Below are 18,935 nucleotides of genomic sequence, written 5' to 3'. Positions count from 1 at the left end.
GAAAAAGGATGAGCGCTCTCAGATTAGAAGTTATTAGACTCAGTCAGTTTTTAATTAGCACCTGCCAGTAGAGGTGAACTGATAAAACATAAATTAAAAATAGAGCCAACCCTCTATATCCATGGTTTCCACATCCAAGGATTCAATCAACCTCTGATTGAAAACATCTGGAGGTAAGGGGCGAATTCCAGAAAGTTCCAAAATATAAACCTGTAAAAACCAAGAGCGGGTTTTTTGAAAGGGTAAACAAAATCAACAAACCTCTAGCCGGGCTCACCAAAAAGTAAAGAGAGAGGACCCAAATAAACAAAATAAGAAACGAATGAGGAGAAAGCACAACTGATGCCACAAAAACACGAAAGGCCAAAGATAAAACTTGAATTTATCACGGGCAGGCAACTACTTACATAGCATTTACATTGTATTTACAACTATTTACACAGCATTTATACTGTATTAGATATTATAAGTACTCTAGACGTAATTTAAAGTAGAGAGGAGGATGTGTGTAGGTTACATACAAATACTATATACACCATTTTATATAAGGGACTCGAGCATCTGCAGATTTTGTTACCTGTGGGGGGTCCTGGAACCGATCCCCCCCCAGATACTGAGAGACAACTACTTACTGAACATGAATTGCAATTTATACTAAAAAAGCAGGGGTACTAAATAAGCAGATGTAATTTGTACTAAATAAGCATCAATCAACAAAGCATGAAGCACCTACTAATGTAAAAATAACTAGGAGCTACGATTCCCGGAAATGACTACAGATTTTGAGCTAGAAGGGAATCAGCTCATCCACTGCCATCATTGTAGAGAGGAAGAAACAAGGCCAGAGGTGACACAGGAATCTCAAGTCACGCAGGAAGCACAGGGCTAGCACTCATACCTTCTGATTCTATAGCCTCACACTGCCACGCTAAATTTACAGAGTGTACTACCTGCAGGCCTATCTCATTTATTGCACTTCATCTTGTAGCACTTTTCACATATTGAAGGTTTGTGGCAACCCTGCATCAAGCAAGTCTGTTAGCGTCATTTTTCCAACAGCATTTGCTCACTTCGTGTCTCTGTGTCACAGTTTGGTAATTCTCACAGTATTTCGAACTTTTTCATTATTATTATATTTGGTGATCTATAATCTTGGATGTTACTACTGCAATGGTTTTGGAGCGCCGTGAACCACGCCCGTATAAGATGGTGAACTTGATCAATAAATGTGTGTGTTCTGACTGCTCCACCAACTGGCAGTTCCCCAGTCTCTCGCCCTCTCCTGGGGCTTCCCTATTCCCTGAGACACAACAATATTGAAACTAGGTCAGTGAATAACCCTACAATGGCCTCTAAGTTTTCAAGTCAAAGGAAGAATTGCACGTGTCTCACTCTAAATCAAAAGCTAGAAATGATTAAGCTTATTAGTGAGGAAGGCATGTTGAAAAGCAAGACAGGCTGAAAGCTAGGCTTCTTGTGCCAAACAGCCAAGCTGTGAGTGCAAAGGAGAAGTTCTTGAAGGAAATTAAAAGTGCTGCTCCAGTGAACGCATGAATGACAGGAAAGCAAAACAAGCCCTATTGCCAATATGGAGAAAGTTTTACTGGTCTGCACGGATGATCAAACCAGCTATGACCTTCCTTTAAGCCAAAGCCTAGGGCCCTAACTCTCTTCAATTCTATGAAGGCTGAGAGAGGTGAGGAAGTTTAAGAAGAAAAGTCTGAAGCCAGCAGAGGTTGGTTCATGAGATTTAAGGGAAAGCCATCTCCACAGCATACAAGCGCAAGGTGAAGCAGCAAGTGCTGGGGTAGAAGTTGCAGTAAATTGTCCAGAAGAACCAGTTCAGATCATTAATGAAGGTGGCTACACTAAACAACGGATTTTCCACGCAGGTGAACAGCCTTCTCTTGGAAGATGACGCCACCTAGGACTTTCACAGCTAAAGAGAAGTCAACGCCTGGCTTCAAAGCTTCAAAGGACAGGCTCTCTTGTCCTTTGGCCTCTCTAATGCAGCTGGTGACTTTAAGTTGAAGCCAATGTTCGTTTACCATTCCAAAAATCCTACTGTCTTCAAGAATGATGCTAGATCTACTCTGCCTGTGCTCTATAAATGGAACAACAAAGCCTGGATGACAGCACATCTGTTTACAACACGGTTTACTGAATATTTTAAGCCCACTGTTGAGACATACTGCTCAGAAAAAAAGATTCTTTTCAAAATATGACGACTCACTGACAATGCACCTGGTCACCGAAGAGCTCTGATTAAGATGTACAGCGAGATTAATGTTATTTTCATGCCTGCTACCACAACATCCATTCTGTAGCCTGTGGATAAAGGACTAATTTCCACTTTCAAGTCTTCTTATTTAAGAAATACATTTCATAAGGCTATAGCTGCCATAGATAGTGACTCCTCTGATGGACATGGGCAAAGTCAACTGAAAACCTTCTAAAAAGGATTCGTCAGTCTAGATGCCATTAAGAACATTTGTGACTCCTGGGAAGTGGTCAAAATACCAACATTCACAGGAGTTTGGAAGAAGCTGATTCCAACACGCATGGATGACTGGAGGGGTTCAAGGTTTCAGTGGAGGAAAAAACTGCAGATGTGGTGGAAATAGCAAGAGAACTAGAATCAGAAGTGGAGCCTGAAGATGTGACTGAATTGCTGCAATCTCACAATAAAACTTAAACGGATGAAGAGCTGCTTCTAACGGATGAGCAAAGAAAGTGGTCTCCTGAGGTGGAATCTACTCCCAGTAAGATGCTGTACAGATTTTTAAATGACAACAAAGAATTCAGAATATTACATAAACTTTAGTTGATAAAAAGCAGCGGCTGGGTCTGCGAGGACTGACTCCAATTTTGAAAGAAGCTCTCTTGTGGTCAAATGCTATTAAGCAGTGTTGTGCGCTATCGAGAGACCATTTGTGGAAGGAAGAACCTTCACTGCTGTTCCGCTTTAAGAAATCACCACAGCCCCCCACACTTCAGCAGCCACCATCCGATCAGTCAGCAGCCCTCAACACCTAAGCAAGACTCTCCACCAGCAAAAACATTACAACTCACTGAAGGCTCAGATAATAAAGTTTATTTTTTAGCAATAAATTACTTTTTAACTGAGGTATGTAAATTGTTTTTTTAGAAATACGGCTATTGCGTACTTAATATACTACAGTATAAACACAACTTGTATATGTACTAGGAAATCAATATATTTGTCTGACTTGCTTGATTGAGATACTTGCTTTAATTACAGTGGTCTGAAACCGAACCCACAGTATCTCTGAGGTATGTCCGTACCGATATTATCTATAGATAGCAATAAAAGTTTGTCAGTCAAAGGAAGATAGATGCATGCTCAATACTACCAATAAGTTGTATTAAAAGGTTATTTTTTTGCTCCTTCTAAGATCTTTGAAGAAAGAAGTTGCACTCTTAGTGGTCAAGAGCATAGGCTCTGGAGCCATACTGCTTGAGTTCAAGTGCTGAGCTGCCATTTACTGGCTCTGTGACCTTATGCAAGTTATTTGAACTTTGTAGCCCTCAGCTTACTACCAACCTACAAAAGGGGGATAATAATTGCACCTACTGCACAGGATTATTATGGGGTATTAATTACAGGTATTAATACCTGTAAAGCAATTATGACAGTGCCTGTTCACCCAACGATTATACAAATATTAGTTAAACTCACTCTCATTACATAGATCCCCTGGGCTTACCAGCAAAATCATCACTAGGCCTTGGTACTAAGTCCTAAGCACTTCTATATGCTCAGTAATATGGCAGACAGAAATGTCATTACTGCCCTTAAACACTTCACAACAAAATTCCTGAGATCATGAACCATGAAACCAGATTCAATTTTTATTTCTACTTCTAACTTCTGAAATATTGAGAAATTCGTTTCCCTGGTTTGCCTTTCTCTGAAATGGGTACAACAAAGATTGTCACTGATAAGTTATAGTAAAGATGAGACAATGCGTTAAAGCCCTCGGAGCAGCTTAGAGCACAAAGTGTTTCACAGATTCGTGCAGAGACTGTAAAGCTTACTGCTCAGAGTCATAGTAGTCCATCCGCTTCTTTTTCTTGTTATAAGCCGCGACTCGAAAGGGGACTATTTCCAAGGTGATTAGGCCAGGGGCCATGGTCAGCACTTTGGCGCCATGAGTTGGCTCATAGAGACCCTTCCCTGTTTCTGGATGAGGCATGCCAGCAGGGTCTCGTCCAACGATGTAAAAGTTGGCTCCTGCAACCATCCGTGCTCTGCAATGCCACTGGACCTAGAACAAAAATTTTCCTATTAGATAACCATGATTTTATGACCGGCACTTAGGAGTAATAAGTGGATAATAAATGCATATACTTCTTATACAGTCAGTATCAGTAGGAAATCTCAACAGATTAAAATGTTCACTTTGGGAAGCGAGAAACAAAACTGGCAACCCCTCGCCTTCCAAAAAATCTAAAAGTATATGTGGTATGGATGTTTATGTATACGTATCTATATATTTGTTTTACTGGTAAGGGATATGTGAATGTACATCTGTGTCTATGTGTAGGATTTCACACAACTACTAGATGTCATTTATATATAGTTCAAAATCTAATATGTTGGTTAGAAATCAGGCTAGTGGTTGATCCTCTGAGACAGGCAACTGAAAGGGGCTTCTGGGGTAACGATAATGTTCTTTTTTTCTCCGCAGCTTTATTGAGTATAATTGACAAATAAACCTGTTTATATTTAAAGCCTACAACGCAATGATTTGATATACATATACATCGTGAAATACCACAATCAAGTTAATGAACACATTCACTACGGCACAGTTACCATTTTGTGCCTATGGTGAGAGCACTTAAGATCTACTCTCTCAGCAAATCTCAAGTATGCAATACAGTATTATTAACCGCAAACACCATGCTGTACAACAGATCCTCAGAACTTGCTCATCTTGTAACTGAAAGTTTGAATACTTTGACCAACCTTGGAAATCAAAGCTTGTACCTAAACCACTTCGATGTTAGTTCTAGGAGTCCCTGGTAATGTTTCTTGACCCAGGATCCAATCCGGGTGCTGGTACTCAGAGTACGCTCACTGTAAGAGTTCACTGAGCTGTGTGTACACTGTGATGTATGTACTTTTCTCTACGTTATGCTTTAATAGGTTAAAAAAAATTGGATGAAAATTATTTAAGTTATATGAATATTTACATAAACCGGTACTGAGAAAATCCTGTCACCTAAATGATTACTACCTAAGATACTAGGTAAGAATAAAGCAAGGTGTTGGTCGTGGCTAAATAGCCATGTTGCATCCAAAGCTACCTCTGTAGCCTATACTTTCACATTAATACTGTTTAAAAACAAAAATTAGTTAGTCTAACACCTAGAACTATGGAACGTTAGAAGTTAAAGTAACTAAGAGACCATCGTTCTCATTAAAACTCCAAGGAAGTAAACCCTCAAAGGTTAAGTGACTCGGCCAATAGAGTGTAGGACAAACCCAGGTCTACAAACTTGGTCTTAGCTCCCTTTCAGTGTATGGCTCCACTATTTAGTGATTTACAAAACCATCTCGGTTCTGTGTGAAAAGAGGTATAAATGATGACCACTACACATCACTTTCATTTTATCTCTCTTGACAGTTTCTCTTATACCAAGTACTTTATTTTTATTAACATAGTTCAGAAAGTGCAAGAGCACAGGGGCAATCCCATACCCTACGCTTGAATTGGTCACCCTGAGGAGTTTCAACTTTTTTAGTTGTTTCTACAGATATTTACCTCTGTATTTCTTTTTCTTTTAAATATTTATTTCTTTATTTGGGTGCACCGGGTCTTAGCTGCGGCACGCGGGATCTTCAGTTGGGGCACGCAGGCTCTAGTTCCCTGACCAGGGATTGAACCCAGGCCCCATGCATTGAGAGTGCGGAGTCTTAACCACTGGACCACCAGGGAAGTCCTTACCTCTATATTTCTAAGCAGCATGTGTACACTGCTGCATCTTGACTGTTTAATTTTAGATATTATATACTGTCATCCTCGATATCTGTGGATGCTCATGTCTCACAGTCAGCCCTCTGCACCCAAGGTTCTGCATCCATGGATTCAATCAACCAAAAACTATGTAGTACCGTAGGTATTTACTGAAAAAAACCTGCGTATCAGTGGACCCGCACAGTTCAAATTTGTGTTGTTCAAGGATCAACTGTAACATAGCCATTATTCCCACATTACTTATATTTCCTACAGTAAAAGAAGATATGGGGACTTCCCTGATGGCGCAGTGGTTAAGAATCCGCCTGCCAATGCAGGGGACATGGGTTCGAGCCCTGGTCCGGAAAGATCCCACATGCCATGGAGCAACTATGCCCGTGCGTCACAACTACTGAGGCCTGTGCTCTAGAGCCCAGAAGCCACAACTACTGAGGCCAGCATACCTAGAGCCTGTTCTCTGCAACAAGAGAAGCCACTGCAATGAGAAGCACACGCACCGCAATGAACAGTAGCCCCTGCTTGCCGCAACTAGAGAAAGCCCGTGAGCAGCAATGAAGACCCAACATAGCCATAAATAAATAAATAAATACATTTTTTAAAAAAAGAGAAGAAGAAGATATTTGGCTCTTACTCCACTATCTCATTCCCTATCCAATTTATCCAAGAAATACAGTGATACCAATACTTTGGTGAAATAAACATTCATCTGTAAGATGGGGATTACAATAATATTTATCGCATTCAATTTTTAAGAAAATTAACACATGAAACATGTGAGGACTTTGAATAGTACCTGGTATCAAGTAAGTACACAACAAATGTTAGCTGTTATCATCTTTATTTTATTCCTCTCCTTGTACAACTGTTTGCTTTTCCTAGAGTTAATAATTGTCTTGATTTTCTTCCACTTGCTTAGTTTTCCGTATACCTGTGTTTCTATGTACCTTGTACCATCCTTCTTCTTCCTGAACACACAGTTTAATACAATTCTCAGTCTCCCTTGCAGTGTGGCCATATGGCTGAGTTCTGGCGGAAGGAATGAGAGCCCAAGTGATGTGTGCCACTTCCAAACACAGACCATTAAAAAGCCTCCAGAGCGCTATCCTAGTTTGCTTTCCCCATAAGCCAACTAAATAGAAAGGACCCTAAGGCCCTATAATAAACTACCTATTTTCCTACTACAGTATTACTTCTGCTTGCATTGAGCTGCAACAGTTCTGTATGAACAAGATGGCAAAGCATGATGCTCTGTTCCCCAGATACGCCCACCCATCCCAGATTCAGCTCTTCATGAAATTTCGGCTCATTCCCCTCTGCCCCTTCACAATAGACCCACAGGAGACCTTTGCTAGTTCACACTCAGAATTTTTATCAAGGGGTCAGTCAGAACCAAATCATCAATTAACTACTCTGCAACTCCACTTAAATGGAAAATCTTTTCTGCCTCAGGAAAAATAGCTACTGCTTACAGAGTTAAATTAAAAGGGCAGTCTAAGTTTTCTGAATTTAGGTGAACTTACTTTTCTCATTAAGTATTTATGTCTGGATGCTTAAATCATTCAAGGGCCAAATGGCCATTAAACTAGGAATATTTTTCAAAAGCATATTGGTGACAGGGGCCAGTGCTAATTCTGTCTTGTAAAATTGTCAGAAATTTAAACTGCTTCTCTGACTTCTTTTAGAAGGTATATGAGTAAATTAAATGTAAACACAACAAACATGGAGTCAGCATTCTTTTGCAGGTGACCTGAATGATTTCAATGTACATTTTAGTGAATGGTTCCCTTATGAGAATACTTTTTAAATTTTAACAGCCATGAATAGGCAAATCACACGTAACTCTTCTAAGAATGCCTAGTGTGAGTCAAGTTACAACCTACTGAACAGGTAATATGTTTTCATCCAGAGAATGCAAGTCAGCCCACAGCCATCAGTATCTGGTTAAGAATACAGGCTTTATTTAGAGTCAGGTTGTCCTAGATTTGAATCCTAGCTTTGCCCCTTGGTGATGGAATGCCCTTAGGCAACTTCCTTATATAAACCTCAGTTTCCCAGTTTATAAAAATGAGAATGATAATACTTAATGCAAAAGATTGCTGGGAGTTTTGAAAATATTCAGGACACCACCCGGCCCTCAATAGAGGACAGTCACAAATATTGCTGCTGTTAGTATTATTCTGTAAAGTATTTTCTGTCAATCACAGTTGAATTAATTGCTTCCTAACCAGTGTTTCTAAAGAAAATTCACTCACTCTCTAAAGGTGACATACTACCCAGAAGACGGCTGCTAAAAATCAGTAAGAGCTATCTATCTGCCCAGCAGACTGAGGTCAAGATGTATTATTTATCTTTTCATGCCCAGTGGCTAACATCATTATCGGGAAACTGAATGCACAGTGAAGAAGGAACATAAGGTGATACCTAAAAGTTTCCTATAAGCCCCTCTAAGAATCTGTAAATGGCCAACTGAACAACAAATGACTTATTTTTGGCTTTACTTGCACCTGTGTAGCAAATAACAAATAGCTTTGTCATTCTTTTTCTGATTATAAAAGTAATTTAATTCAAAGGTGGCAAAGACTGCTAGTTGCCTCCACAACAACTGATTTCTCTTTGCCCTGATCTCCCTATTCCTTGATGACAGAAACGGCACCCTAAATGATGAAAATGTCGGGTCCTTGCTTTTCAGCCTTCCCTTGACATACAGCCCTACAGCATGAGCATCTAAGCAAATAATAGAATCTCTTGGGAAGTCTGCTGGAGGGTTCTGAAAAACTTTTCCTCCCTAATAAAATTCTCAACTTTTATTTATCTGAAATGTCTTTACTTCACCTTTATTTTTGCTTGAATACAGAATTCTAGATTACAGACTTGTTTTTACTTCTTTTCTCGCTTAAAAATGTTACTCCGTTGCTTCTAGTTCATAATGCTCTTGAGAAGTCAGCCATCATTCCTATTATTTCCCTATTGTTCCCTCTTCCTCTCACCTTCCCCATCCCTCTACTTTTAAGGTTCCTCTCTTTATCATAAATTTTCAGCAGATTGACTACTATGTGCTTAATTGTGCTTTCCTTTGAATTTTTTTTTTTTTTTTTTTTTTGCGGTACGCAGGTCTCCCACTGTTGTGGCCTCTCCCGTTGCGGAGCACAGGCTCCGGACGCGCAGGCTCAGCGGCCATGGCTCACGGGACCAGCTGCTCTGCGGCATGTGGGATCTTCCCAGACCGGGGCACGAACCCGTGTCCCCTGCATCGGCAGGAGGACTCTCAACCACTACGCCACCAGGGAAGCCCGAATGACTTGTTTTAAGGAGTCTGAATGGTGCTTTTTTCCTTTAGAATGATAAGAGCCTGATTCTAGCAGGCAGGTACTGGCACCTCTCCTTATCTTTTTGAGGCTCAGTTTTAAACCTTGTTGGGCAGGTCCAGTCTAGCTTTTTGGGCCAATTATCAACCCACTGCCTTTCAAATCCAAATTCACCATCAGTATTTGCTCTGAGATAACGGATTGAAAACTAAGCATTTCCCCTTCACAGTGAGCAAAATGTTAAGTTTTATCAGTAGAGAGACATTGTAGAAGGAAGGGTGTGTAGTGGTACCTGAGTATGGGGATAGTTGGCGGCAGTCTGGTCCAGCAGCAAACTCAAAGTGCACAATCCTTCAACAACCTCAGAGCCCTAGCCTGAGTCCAGTGACCACCTTGCTGCAGCCCTCCTAATGCAAACACCAGTGCGCTCCAAGCCTACCACCAGCAGCTCCCAGACTCCCTCTGCTCACTCACTCACCACCCTGTGCTCACCTGTGCCTCAGAGGGTTGTTTCCTGCATTAATTCCAACATGGGTACCACACTGTGCACCAATCTGGCAGCAAGCCAGCTCCCAACGCCCTGACCCCCACTGAGCCCAGTCTATTAGCCCCAGCTAGCTTGTGAACCAGAGGGTTGTTCCCTGCTATGTGGCATCTGTGAACCAGTGCGGTCCAGGCAATCCACTGAACTTCACCATCCAGTGGGATGAAACCATACCTTTTCCAATGAGATCTGAAGCCCAGCTTTGGGGAGAGGATCCCTTTTCCAAGTGTATCTATTTTTCCTTTGGTAATCTCCCTCGGCCCCAGGACACCCTTTAGAGTTCACTCTGCATTTTTATAGTTACTTCTCTATTAAAGCTTAACAATTCTTTAAACTTCCCATGTCCAATTCTGTGTGATTTCCCACCTCCTGACTGTACCCAAATTGATACACTGTTTCTCTAGGGTGTGGTCTTTGTTCCTAAAGCATGTGTTTCTGATGTCTTAGTTGAATGCCAAGGGTGTTAGCAAGGTTTCTCCACTCTAGCTGAGCTCGAATGTCATCTTCCAACAATGAATAACCTCTGGTGTCTTCAATCCACTCTCAAACTTACTGCAGCCACTCTCTACCAGGCCTCAGAGTCTTGCCCTGCACGAATGCAGTCCAAGGAACCATGGGGAACACCCTCACAGTCTTCTGCTGCCTTAGCTCTATACTGCAAGTCTCAGCTGCTCCAGCAGCCCTAAAAGCCAATCTCTGCCTTCTCAGCTCAACAGGCATATTTATACACTGGAATATTACTCAGTGACAAAAAAACGAAATACTGCCATTTGTAGCAACATGGATGGACTTAGAGATTATCATACTAAGTGAAGTCAGAGAAAGACAAATATTATATATCACTTATATGTGGAACCTAAAAAAATGATACAAATAAACTTATTTACAAAACAGAAACAGACTCACAGACACAGAAAATATTATGGTTACCAAAGAGGAAAAGGGAGGGGGAGGGATAAATTAAGAGTACTGTATGGGATTAACAGATACACATGACTACGTATAAAATAAACAACAAGGATTTACGGCATAGCACAGGGAACTATATTCAGTATCTTGTAATAACCTATAATGGAAAAGAATCTGAAGCTGAACACCTGAAATTAACACAATATTGTAAATCAACTATAGTAAAATAAAATAAAATGGATGCCAGAATAATGACTACTCAGAATAAGTCATAGAAATAAATCAATATTTGTTTCAGAATTTCCTCCCCAAATACATTTTTGCAGCTAATGTTTACTTGACTCTTAACTTCCACAATGTAATAGAAGTAAGAATTAAGTTCTGCTACCCAGTAGTGCTAACAGGGGAGTAGTTCATGATTCAAATTATAATCAACTCTTAAAGAAATGAGATTGATCTATGCAAATCCTATAATGGCTTCTCCCTGCCAGCCATCATAGATTAAGATATTGTGCAGGACTTCCCTGGTGGCGCAGTGGTTAAGAATCCGCCTGCCGGTGCAGGGCACACGGGTTCAAGCCCTGGTTCGGGAAGATCCCACATGTCGCGGAGCAACTAAGCCCGTGCGCCACAACTACTGAGCCTGCACTCTAGAGCCCACGAGCCACAACTACTGAGCCTATATGCCACAACTACTGAAGCCCATGTGCCTAGAGCCCGTGCTCCACAACAAGAGAAGCCACCGCAATGAGAAGCCTGCGCACCGCAATGGAGAGTAGCCCCCACTCGCTGCAACTAGAGAAAAGCCCGCGCACAGCAACGAAGACCCAACGCAGCCAAAAATAAATAAATAAAATTAATTAAAAATAAATATTCTTAAAAAAAAGATATTGTGCGACTAACAAACCAAAAATCACTGATATATAGAAACCTAAATTACCCATCTCCATACACATAATATTTATAATGTAAATTCTTTAGAATTAGAACTGTTCCTGAATCATCCCACTATGGCATATTACCTCGGAGTGTGTCTCTCCCCCATTTTTAATTTACGCCCCTTTTTATAAACATAAAAGTCTCATTTGCTCCCTGACACCATTAGAAAATAGTACCTATCATTTACCTCTCTACTTGCAAACCTAACAAGGATTTTGGTAAATTTTATTTTCAGTAGTTTCTGAGAGAAAAATAAACAAATTACTTTCCAAATTTAAAATATTACATTATAAAATTATAAAGCTGGACTATACACTTACATACAACACCACTAGTACTACACCATCTTCTTCGTACCCCACAATGGAGAAATTCCACTGTCCTAGAAGCCTGGTTAAGTATGTAATATTTTCAATTTTGTTTAATTAAAAATACTGAAGATAATAAATAGAACAGTTATTTAAGTCCCCATTTAAATAACCTATTTCTTTATACATTTCACATCAAAATTTTCTTCAAGTGTAATGAATTTTATTAAAGTCAACATTCCATAAACCCAAACTCATATACTCAACTGGTTTATGAAAGAACTTCAGGCACAGGGACTTTTTTTTTTTGTAAATGTGCAAATTTGTTTTTTCTAAATCATCAAAACTGTACCTGTTTTAATGTACGAAAATTCTTTAGAAGGTCAAACAAATTATCTATTTTTGTTGGGTAAAAAAATCTATATCTTCATCTCATGAATTTCACATTAAAATACTTGGTTGTACATTATCACATCACTTTAGTATTAACCTATTTTCTTGAAATTCCCAAATCTTAATGGTCTGCCTCTTGATTTCTCAATGGTAGGAACCATTTTAAACTCTTCAAGTTGACTGGGAAAATCAAGAGAGGCAAATGAAAGACAAGGTTCATCCTTCCCATCATGTAGATTCTGGGTACTTATGACTTTCAATCTTTGTACAACTAAGTATTCTAAATGCTTCTAGAATTTCCATCCCTCTGTACAGGCACTCAACAGTATTCAGTCGTCATGAGAGTCACATTTCTGATTTGCAAAAATTATGAAATCTACTTAGACATTCCATTCTCCAGCTTGTAGGAGAGAATTAGACATACCTTATAATTACTCCCATCAGAGAATTTTAAGAGTTGAAAGGGATTTTAGATTGTGGAATCCAAACCCTTCAGTCTGCACGCCAGGAATCTGAGGTCTGATTCCTCACAAAATACAGACTTTCCCAAAGATTTCCTTTACCTTCAAGGATAAACCTCAGCTGTCTCAGGATTCAAAATAACACAATTCAAATGTAAGAGAAGTATTTGCTCAGAACCATCAGCAACCAAACTGATTTTATTCTTGTAAATTACCTTGCCCTGGCTGAGCCCAGGCCCCCAGCAGGTGTGAAGAGGGTCATGGGATAGAGAGCAAATCCAGTATCCTCCTCCCTCTTCCTGCCTCCCAAGCACAGGGACCACAAAATTTGCTTTTGATAAAAGCCAAGGGGCTTCCCTGGTGGTGCAGTGGTTGAGAGTCCGCCTGCCAATGCAGGGGACACGTGTTCGAGCCCTGGTCCGGGAAGATCCCACATGCCCTGGAGCAACTAAGCCTGTGCGCCACAACTACTGAGCCTGCGCTCTAGAGCCATCGAGCCACAACTACTGAGCCCGCGTGCCACAACTACTGAAGTCCGCGTGCCTAGAGCCCGTGCTCTGCAACAAGAGAAGCCACCACAATGAGAAGCCTGTGCACTGCAATGAAGAGTAGCCCTTGCTCGCCGTAACTAGAGAAAGCCCGTGAGAAGCAAAGAAGACCCAATGCGGCCAAAAATAAACAAAATAAATTAAAAAAAAAAAAAAAAAAGCCAGGGCTGCCCTGGTGGCACAGTGGTTGAGCCGATATGCAGGGGACGCGGGTTCGTGCCCCGGTCCGGGAAGATCCCACATGCCGCGGAGTGGCTGGGCCCGTGAGCCATGGCCGCTGAGCCTGCATGTCCGGAGCCTGTGCTCCGCAACGGGAGACGCCACAACAGTAAGAGGCCCGCGTACTGCAAAAAAAAAAAAGCCAAAAGTCCTTGATAATCTTCTGTCTCTCCACCCCCTCACTGATTATTAAGGAAGCAAAGGAAGGCAACCATGGTGGTGTGTCATTGGAAAGCATTTCATGATATCCCTTCCAGGGGTGAGAGAAGAAAAAAATAGGTACCAGTTATTGAGTTCTTCCTAATATGAAAACAAAGTGTTTTATAAATACCTCATTTAATGTTTAGAGCAAATCAGTAAGATAATATTTCTGTTTCACAAATAAGAAAACTTTCAATAACACATTCAAAGCTGCAAAACGAACGACTAAGAGACGGAATATTTGAACTGGGTCTTTCCGACCCCAAAGTCCATGCATACCTACTCTTATTGAGCTACTTACACTGCGTCACGCCCTACAACACAGGACATCAGAGCAGGACAGGAAACACAAGTTAGTACTACATTTAAGGAAGAAACAGCATAGATTACAATTGCAGAAAAAAAGTGAAAAGCCAAACTAAAACACAGTATCTGAACTTGATGCTGCCTGAGTAAGAAACAGGCAGAAAGAGATTCTGAGTTGGAAATCTACAGGAAAGTCAGGAGAAAAACAGGGTTTCCCACTCCCCCAGGAAAAGCATCCTAAAACACCTGTAAAATCTAATGTTTCTGAATTAAGTTAGTAATTTCAGTTCTTAAGACACATATAAGCTAAAAGTATATAAAACAGACTATAGGAATCCCCAAATTATTTTTTAAATAAATCAACAGACTCTAAATGTTTTTGTGATAAAGATCCGCAACTGCTTACCAGAAAATCTGAAGTTCAATTTTTTTCCAGCTTTGTTGAGATATAATTGACATACAACTTTATGTAAGTGTAAAGTATACAACATGATGATTTGATACAGGTACATGCTACCAAGTGGTTACCATAAGAAGACTACTTAACACAACCATCTGAAATCCAAAAGCCCAGTTTTTTAACTAACTTAGCACAACCTGATCAAAACTGACATGAAGTTATCTATGGCCTTTGCTGATCCCAGTTACTGTGGAAAGTCATTCACTTTGCTACAGAAATATTAATGTGTTTTATGTCTCAGAACCATCAGGAGAATTAAGTAGTAATACACGGCCCCAAGTGTTTTGGATAAGAGACTGTGAATCTGTGTTACGCTATTCCAGATACATCAATAAAATAAATGAGCAGAAAACAAAATTATCAAAGACCTCAAAGAGAGTCAAAGGTTACAATTAAAACTTGGGAGTTTATGGCTCCTATAATTAGGCTCAGACCCTAAGAGTGTCCCTTTAGGTTGTTAAAGCTCTTGGAAGTGTTTAAGGGGAAAAACAGGGTTTATACCCTAACAGACATCCTACTTACTACTCCAAATACTGGTGTAAAGCAGGAACTAATTAAATATACTGGCATCATGTGGCAATATGTTCCTACTGTAGCTGTTTATGGGCATCTGCTCACTTAAATACAATCAGTTGCTATTAAGGAGTCATTTACCAAGTGCACGGATAACTTTCATGGCAAAGAAAAATCCCAGCTTCTAACAATGCATTTTCTCCAAAATTCAGCTCGTAATTTTCACTCAAATGCCTTAAGCCCAAGACAGAACTTATTATTTGTACATATCCACATTCCAAGATATATCTTACTTTCAGCACTTTCACATAACATGTCTTAAAAAGTATTATTTGTCCTTTACAGAAATGGATTTAGCATTTAGTGAGATGGGACAATTTTCTACATAGTAGATTAATGCCTCAAAAAAAAAGTACATGTATGACACATTTTTAGCATTAGAAAAGTAGCTCTCCCACATGCTGCCCTGCACCCCACCTATCCAATTCCTAAAACAGAATTTAGGAATCAAGCCATTATATCTTTACAGACTGAAAAATCAGGGACATCCTGTTGATAACCAAACAGACTAACAGCTGCTCATTGTTCTGAGAAGCATTTGTGCTGCGGAAGCAAATCTAGTACCAATGCCTTCTAAATGACCTACAGAAAACGATTAAAGGAAGAGTCACTGTTTTTTATTTTATTATTATTAGTTGGCAAATGAGCATTACTGGCAGACTTTTTCCTGATGTCACTGGGTCAGCTACAAAATGAGTGTTGTGTTTTGGTTTTTTTTTTTTTTGAACTATAAAAAAATCCTTCACTTGAGGTGTGAATAAGCCAAGTAAGTCAAACACACAAGTGAGGCACTTGAGAAAAAGAAATGGATAGTTTTCAAAATCCACTCAATCTAACAGTTTAAATCCTGCCAGTTCATAAACATTAATATATTTAATGGTTTAAAATATGAAGCCGTGGGCTTCCCTGGTGGCGCAGTGGTTGGGAGTCCGCCTGCCGATGCAGGGGACACAGGTTCGTGCCCCGGTCCGGGAAGATCCCACATGCCGCGGAGCGGCTGGGCCCGTGAGCCATGGCCGCTGAGCCTGCGCGTCCGGAGCCTGTGCTCCGCAACGGGAGAGACCGCAACAGTGAGAAGCCCGCGTACCACAAAAAAAAAAAAAAAGGAAGCCGTTTATCAGAATTTCTAAAGTTTGTTCTATAAAAGTTCAGAAGTTAAAAATGGCCTTTGCTCAGGCACCAGATGCGGTGTTTCCTGAGAAGAGCTACACCTCTTAGCATGTAACTGACACTCCAAACAGAGATCTACGGACAGAAACTACTCTAACACACCTTTATACCCTTCTAGGAAACCTGGGAGCTCTGTGTAGGCTCAGAGGATCCTTAACTTCTTTGCCCTTCCACCGACTGCTAAGGCCCCTTTGAGGCTTCCAGGCAGCAAGGAGCCTTGTGCAAAGAACACACAGGCCTTGGAGTCAGAAAGGCTTGAGTTTCAGTTCCAGCTCTGTGTCTTGCTGGCTGTAAGATCTGAGCAAGACTCTCTCCCTGACCTAACTCCAAGCCCTCTATGCCTCGACCTTCAGTGTCCATCCTTGTAGGGCCTGTACCACCCAGTTGCAGCAAAAATCTAAGTCAGTCTTGAAACCCTCCATCCTCGATATCTGATCAAATTCTTCATCCCCACCACCCCCCAAGTGATATCTGATGAGGCTGTCCTGCCTTCCACAAGGATCCTGCTAGGTCTGTTTAACTAGAATTATCCCATGCCCATTGTTTCTGATGTTTCCTCTTAGTAATTTTCCATCCACTGACTCCCACTCTGCTCCTTGGCTATAAATCCCCACTTGACCACGATGTATTCAACTGAGCCCAGTTCTCTGCTGAGGTCTCTTTTCCCCTGCTGCAGTAGTTCCTGAATGAAAATCTGTTTTTATTGCTTTAACTACCATCCAGCTCTGGTTTTCTTGGACAGACCAAAGTTATGTTACTTGGTCTCTCTGAGCTTCAGTAACCTCAGCTATAAAATTGAAATAAAACCTATCTCACTGAGCTGTTGTGGGGATGAATACAGACTAAACAAAGATCACAACCCACAACTCTAGGCTATGATAAACAAAAAATACGTTTGAAAGGCCCTGTACTAGAGATTCCACCTCTAATGAATGTCAGCCAAGGCCATCCTAATTCAGTGTTCTGGAACTCCTACAGGATATTTTAAGAATTTATTTCCAGTCTGTTTTCCAAAAATCTGCAGCCACATATTTTAATATTATATGATAAGATAAAAAATATTCTGTGGCAGTTATAGGTACCTGGCTCTGGAGCCAGACTATCTCGACACTACTGTGTGATCCTGAACAGGTTAGTTAACCCCTCTACCTCCGTTTCCTCATCTCTGAAGTGAGAATAATAATAATAGTATCTATTCTCTTGGTGTCGTCCTAAGGATGAAGTTAGCTAATACATGTAAAGCACTTGGAACATTGCCTGGCAAATACAGTAAGAGCGCAATAAAAATAGGCTATTCTTATATTCTCAATCATGGTATATAATTTACTTCTCCATTTCCTCTTCAGTGAAACTGTTTCAATGAAAAAAATTTTGAGGTTCGTTAAGAAATAGTAAAAGTATTACAGAACGTTTGGTTAAATAGGGCTAGAGGGCCCAAATGGCTAAAATGAAAACAGTCATCAAGTTTAGATGAAGAAATACACTGCTGACGAGAATATAAAATGGTACAACCACATTGGAAAATTGACTGGCAACATCTACTAAAGGTGAACAAAGGCATACCCCTAAATTGTCTAGAATTCCTAGGTATATAACCAACATAAATGCCCACAAAAAGTCATGCATTAAAATCTTCGTACCAGCACTATTCTTAACAGCAAACAACTGAAAACTGCACAAACGCCCATCAACAGTACTGGGTGCAGTCACACAATGGGGCACTCCACAGTACTGAGTGACCAATTACAACTAACTACACACAACACTAAGGGTGAGTTTCCCCAACATAATGTAAAGCGAAAGAAGCCGGACGCCAAAGGGTATATACACTGTATAATTTCGGTTATGAAAAGCACTAGGACAGGCTGGACTAGATGCTGTGATGCAACGCCCTGGTCCCCCCAGGAAGGAAGGATTATTCCCCTAGCTTTAGGAGTTGCCAACACAACGCCCAGCAGCTGTCAGCCCTCCTTAGAAACTGCCTCTGTGGAAAAGAGGAGCAGTGCCCAAAGGCATCATGCCCTTCTTGTGCAACTCAGAACATCTCTGAAGGGCCTTTCCAGAATTCCACATGGGGTCAACTGAGGCTTCCACTGAGACTGAACTGCAGCTCAACTTCTCCCCCTGCCCAATCTTGCTCCCTTCCTATCTCTTCTCTTCCACAAGCGTTGATACCAAGAGCCATCCCTGATACATTTCCTGAACGCTAATCTCTCACTCTTAGAGTCTGCCTCCCAAAGTATCCAACAAGCAAATGCGATCTATGATGTGAGAAGCGAGAACAGTGACGACTACCGTGGGGACAGCAGGTAATGACAGGAGACGGCAGGAAGGAGACCATCTAGGGTGCTGGTAAAAGGCTTTTTACCTATCTGGGTGCTGGTCCTGTGACTGTTCAAATGGGAAAAATTCATTTAATTGTAAACCTATGAAATATGCACTTCTTCCTACGTATATTATACTTCAATACAAAGTTAAAAGAAAATAAGGCAAATAAGAAAATGATGAGAATGGGACAGAACCTTAAAGAATATTTAGTCTCACCTCCTTGTGCATCCCTTAAATAACCCTCTTCTGTGCACTTAAACATAGCT

The 18,935-nt window shown here is 40.7% G+C and overlaps 1 protein-coding gene across 5 annotated transcripts in view; it reads right to left on the bottom strand.

Annotated features, from left to right (window-relative positions):
- The window catches only part of PAPSS1 (3'-phosphoadenosine 5'-phosphosulfate synthase 1), a 117,014-nt gene that overhangs the window by 11,820 nt on the left and 86,259 nt on the right, over positions 1-18,935 (bottom strand). For all 5 annotated transcript variants that reach the window (XR_016393221.1, XM_022567085.2, XM_089911594.1 and 2 more), the window contains one exon: positions 4,060-4,289. Coding sequence is in view for 4 of the 5 variants with exons in the window: in XM_022567085.2 (XP_022422793.1) it covers positions 4,060-4,289 (230 nt within the window). In the remaining variant the exon portion in view is untranslated. The remainder of the gene's footprint in view (positions 1-4,059; positions 4,290-18,935) is intronic.

This window comes from Delphinapterus leucas, chromosome 5, assembly GCF_059928025.1.
Source record: "Delphinapterus leucas isolate spDelLeu-1000000601 "Yukka" chromosome 5, BTC_Dleu_Yukka2, whole genome shotgun sequence".
NCBI classification, from domain to species: Eukaryota; Metazoa; Chordata; class Mammalia; order Artiodactyla; family Monodontidae; genus Delphinapterus; species Delphinapterus leucas.
This window is presented reverse-complemented; position numbering and strand designations above follow the sequence as displayed.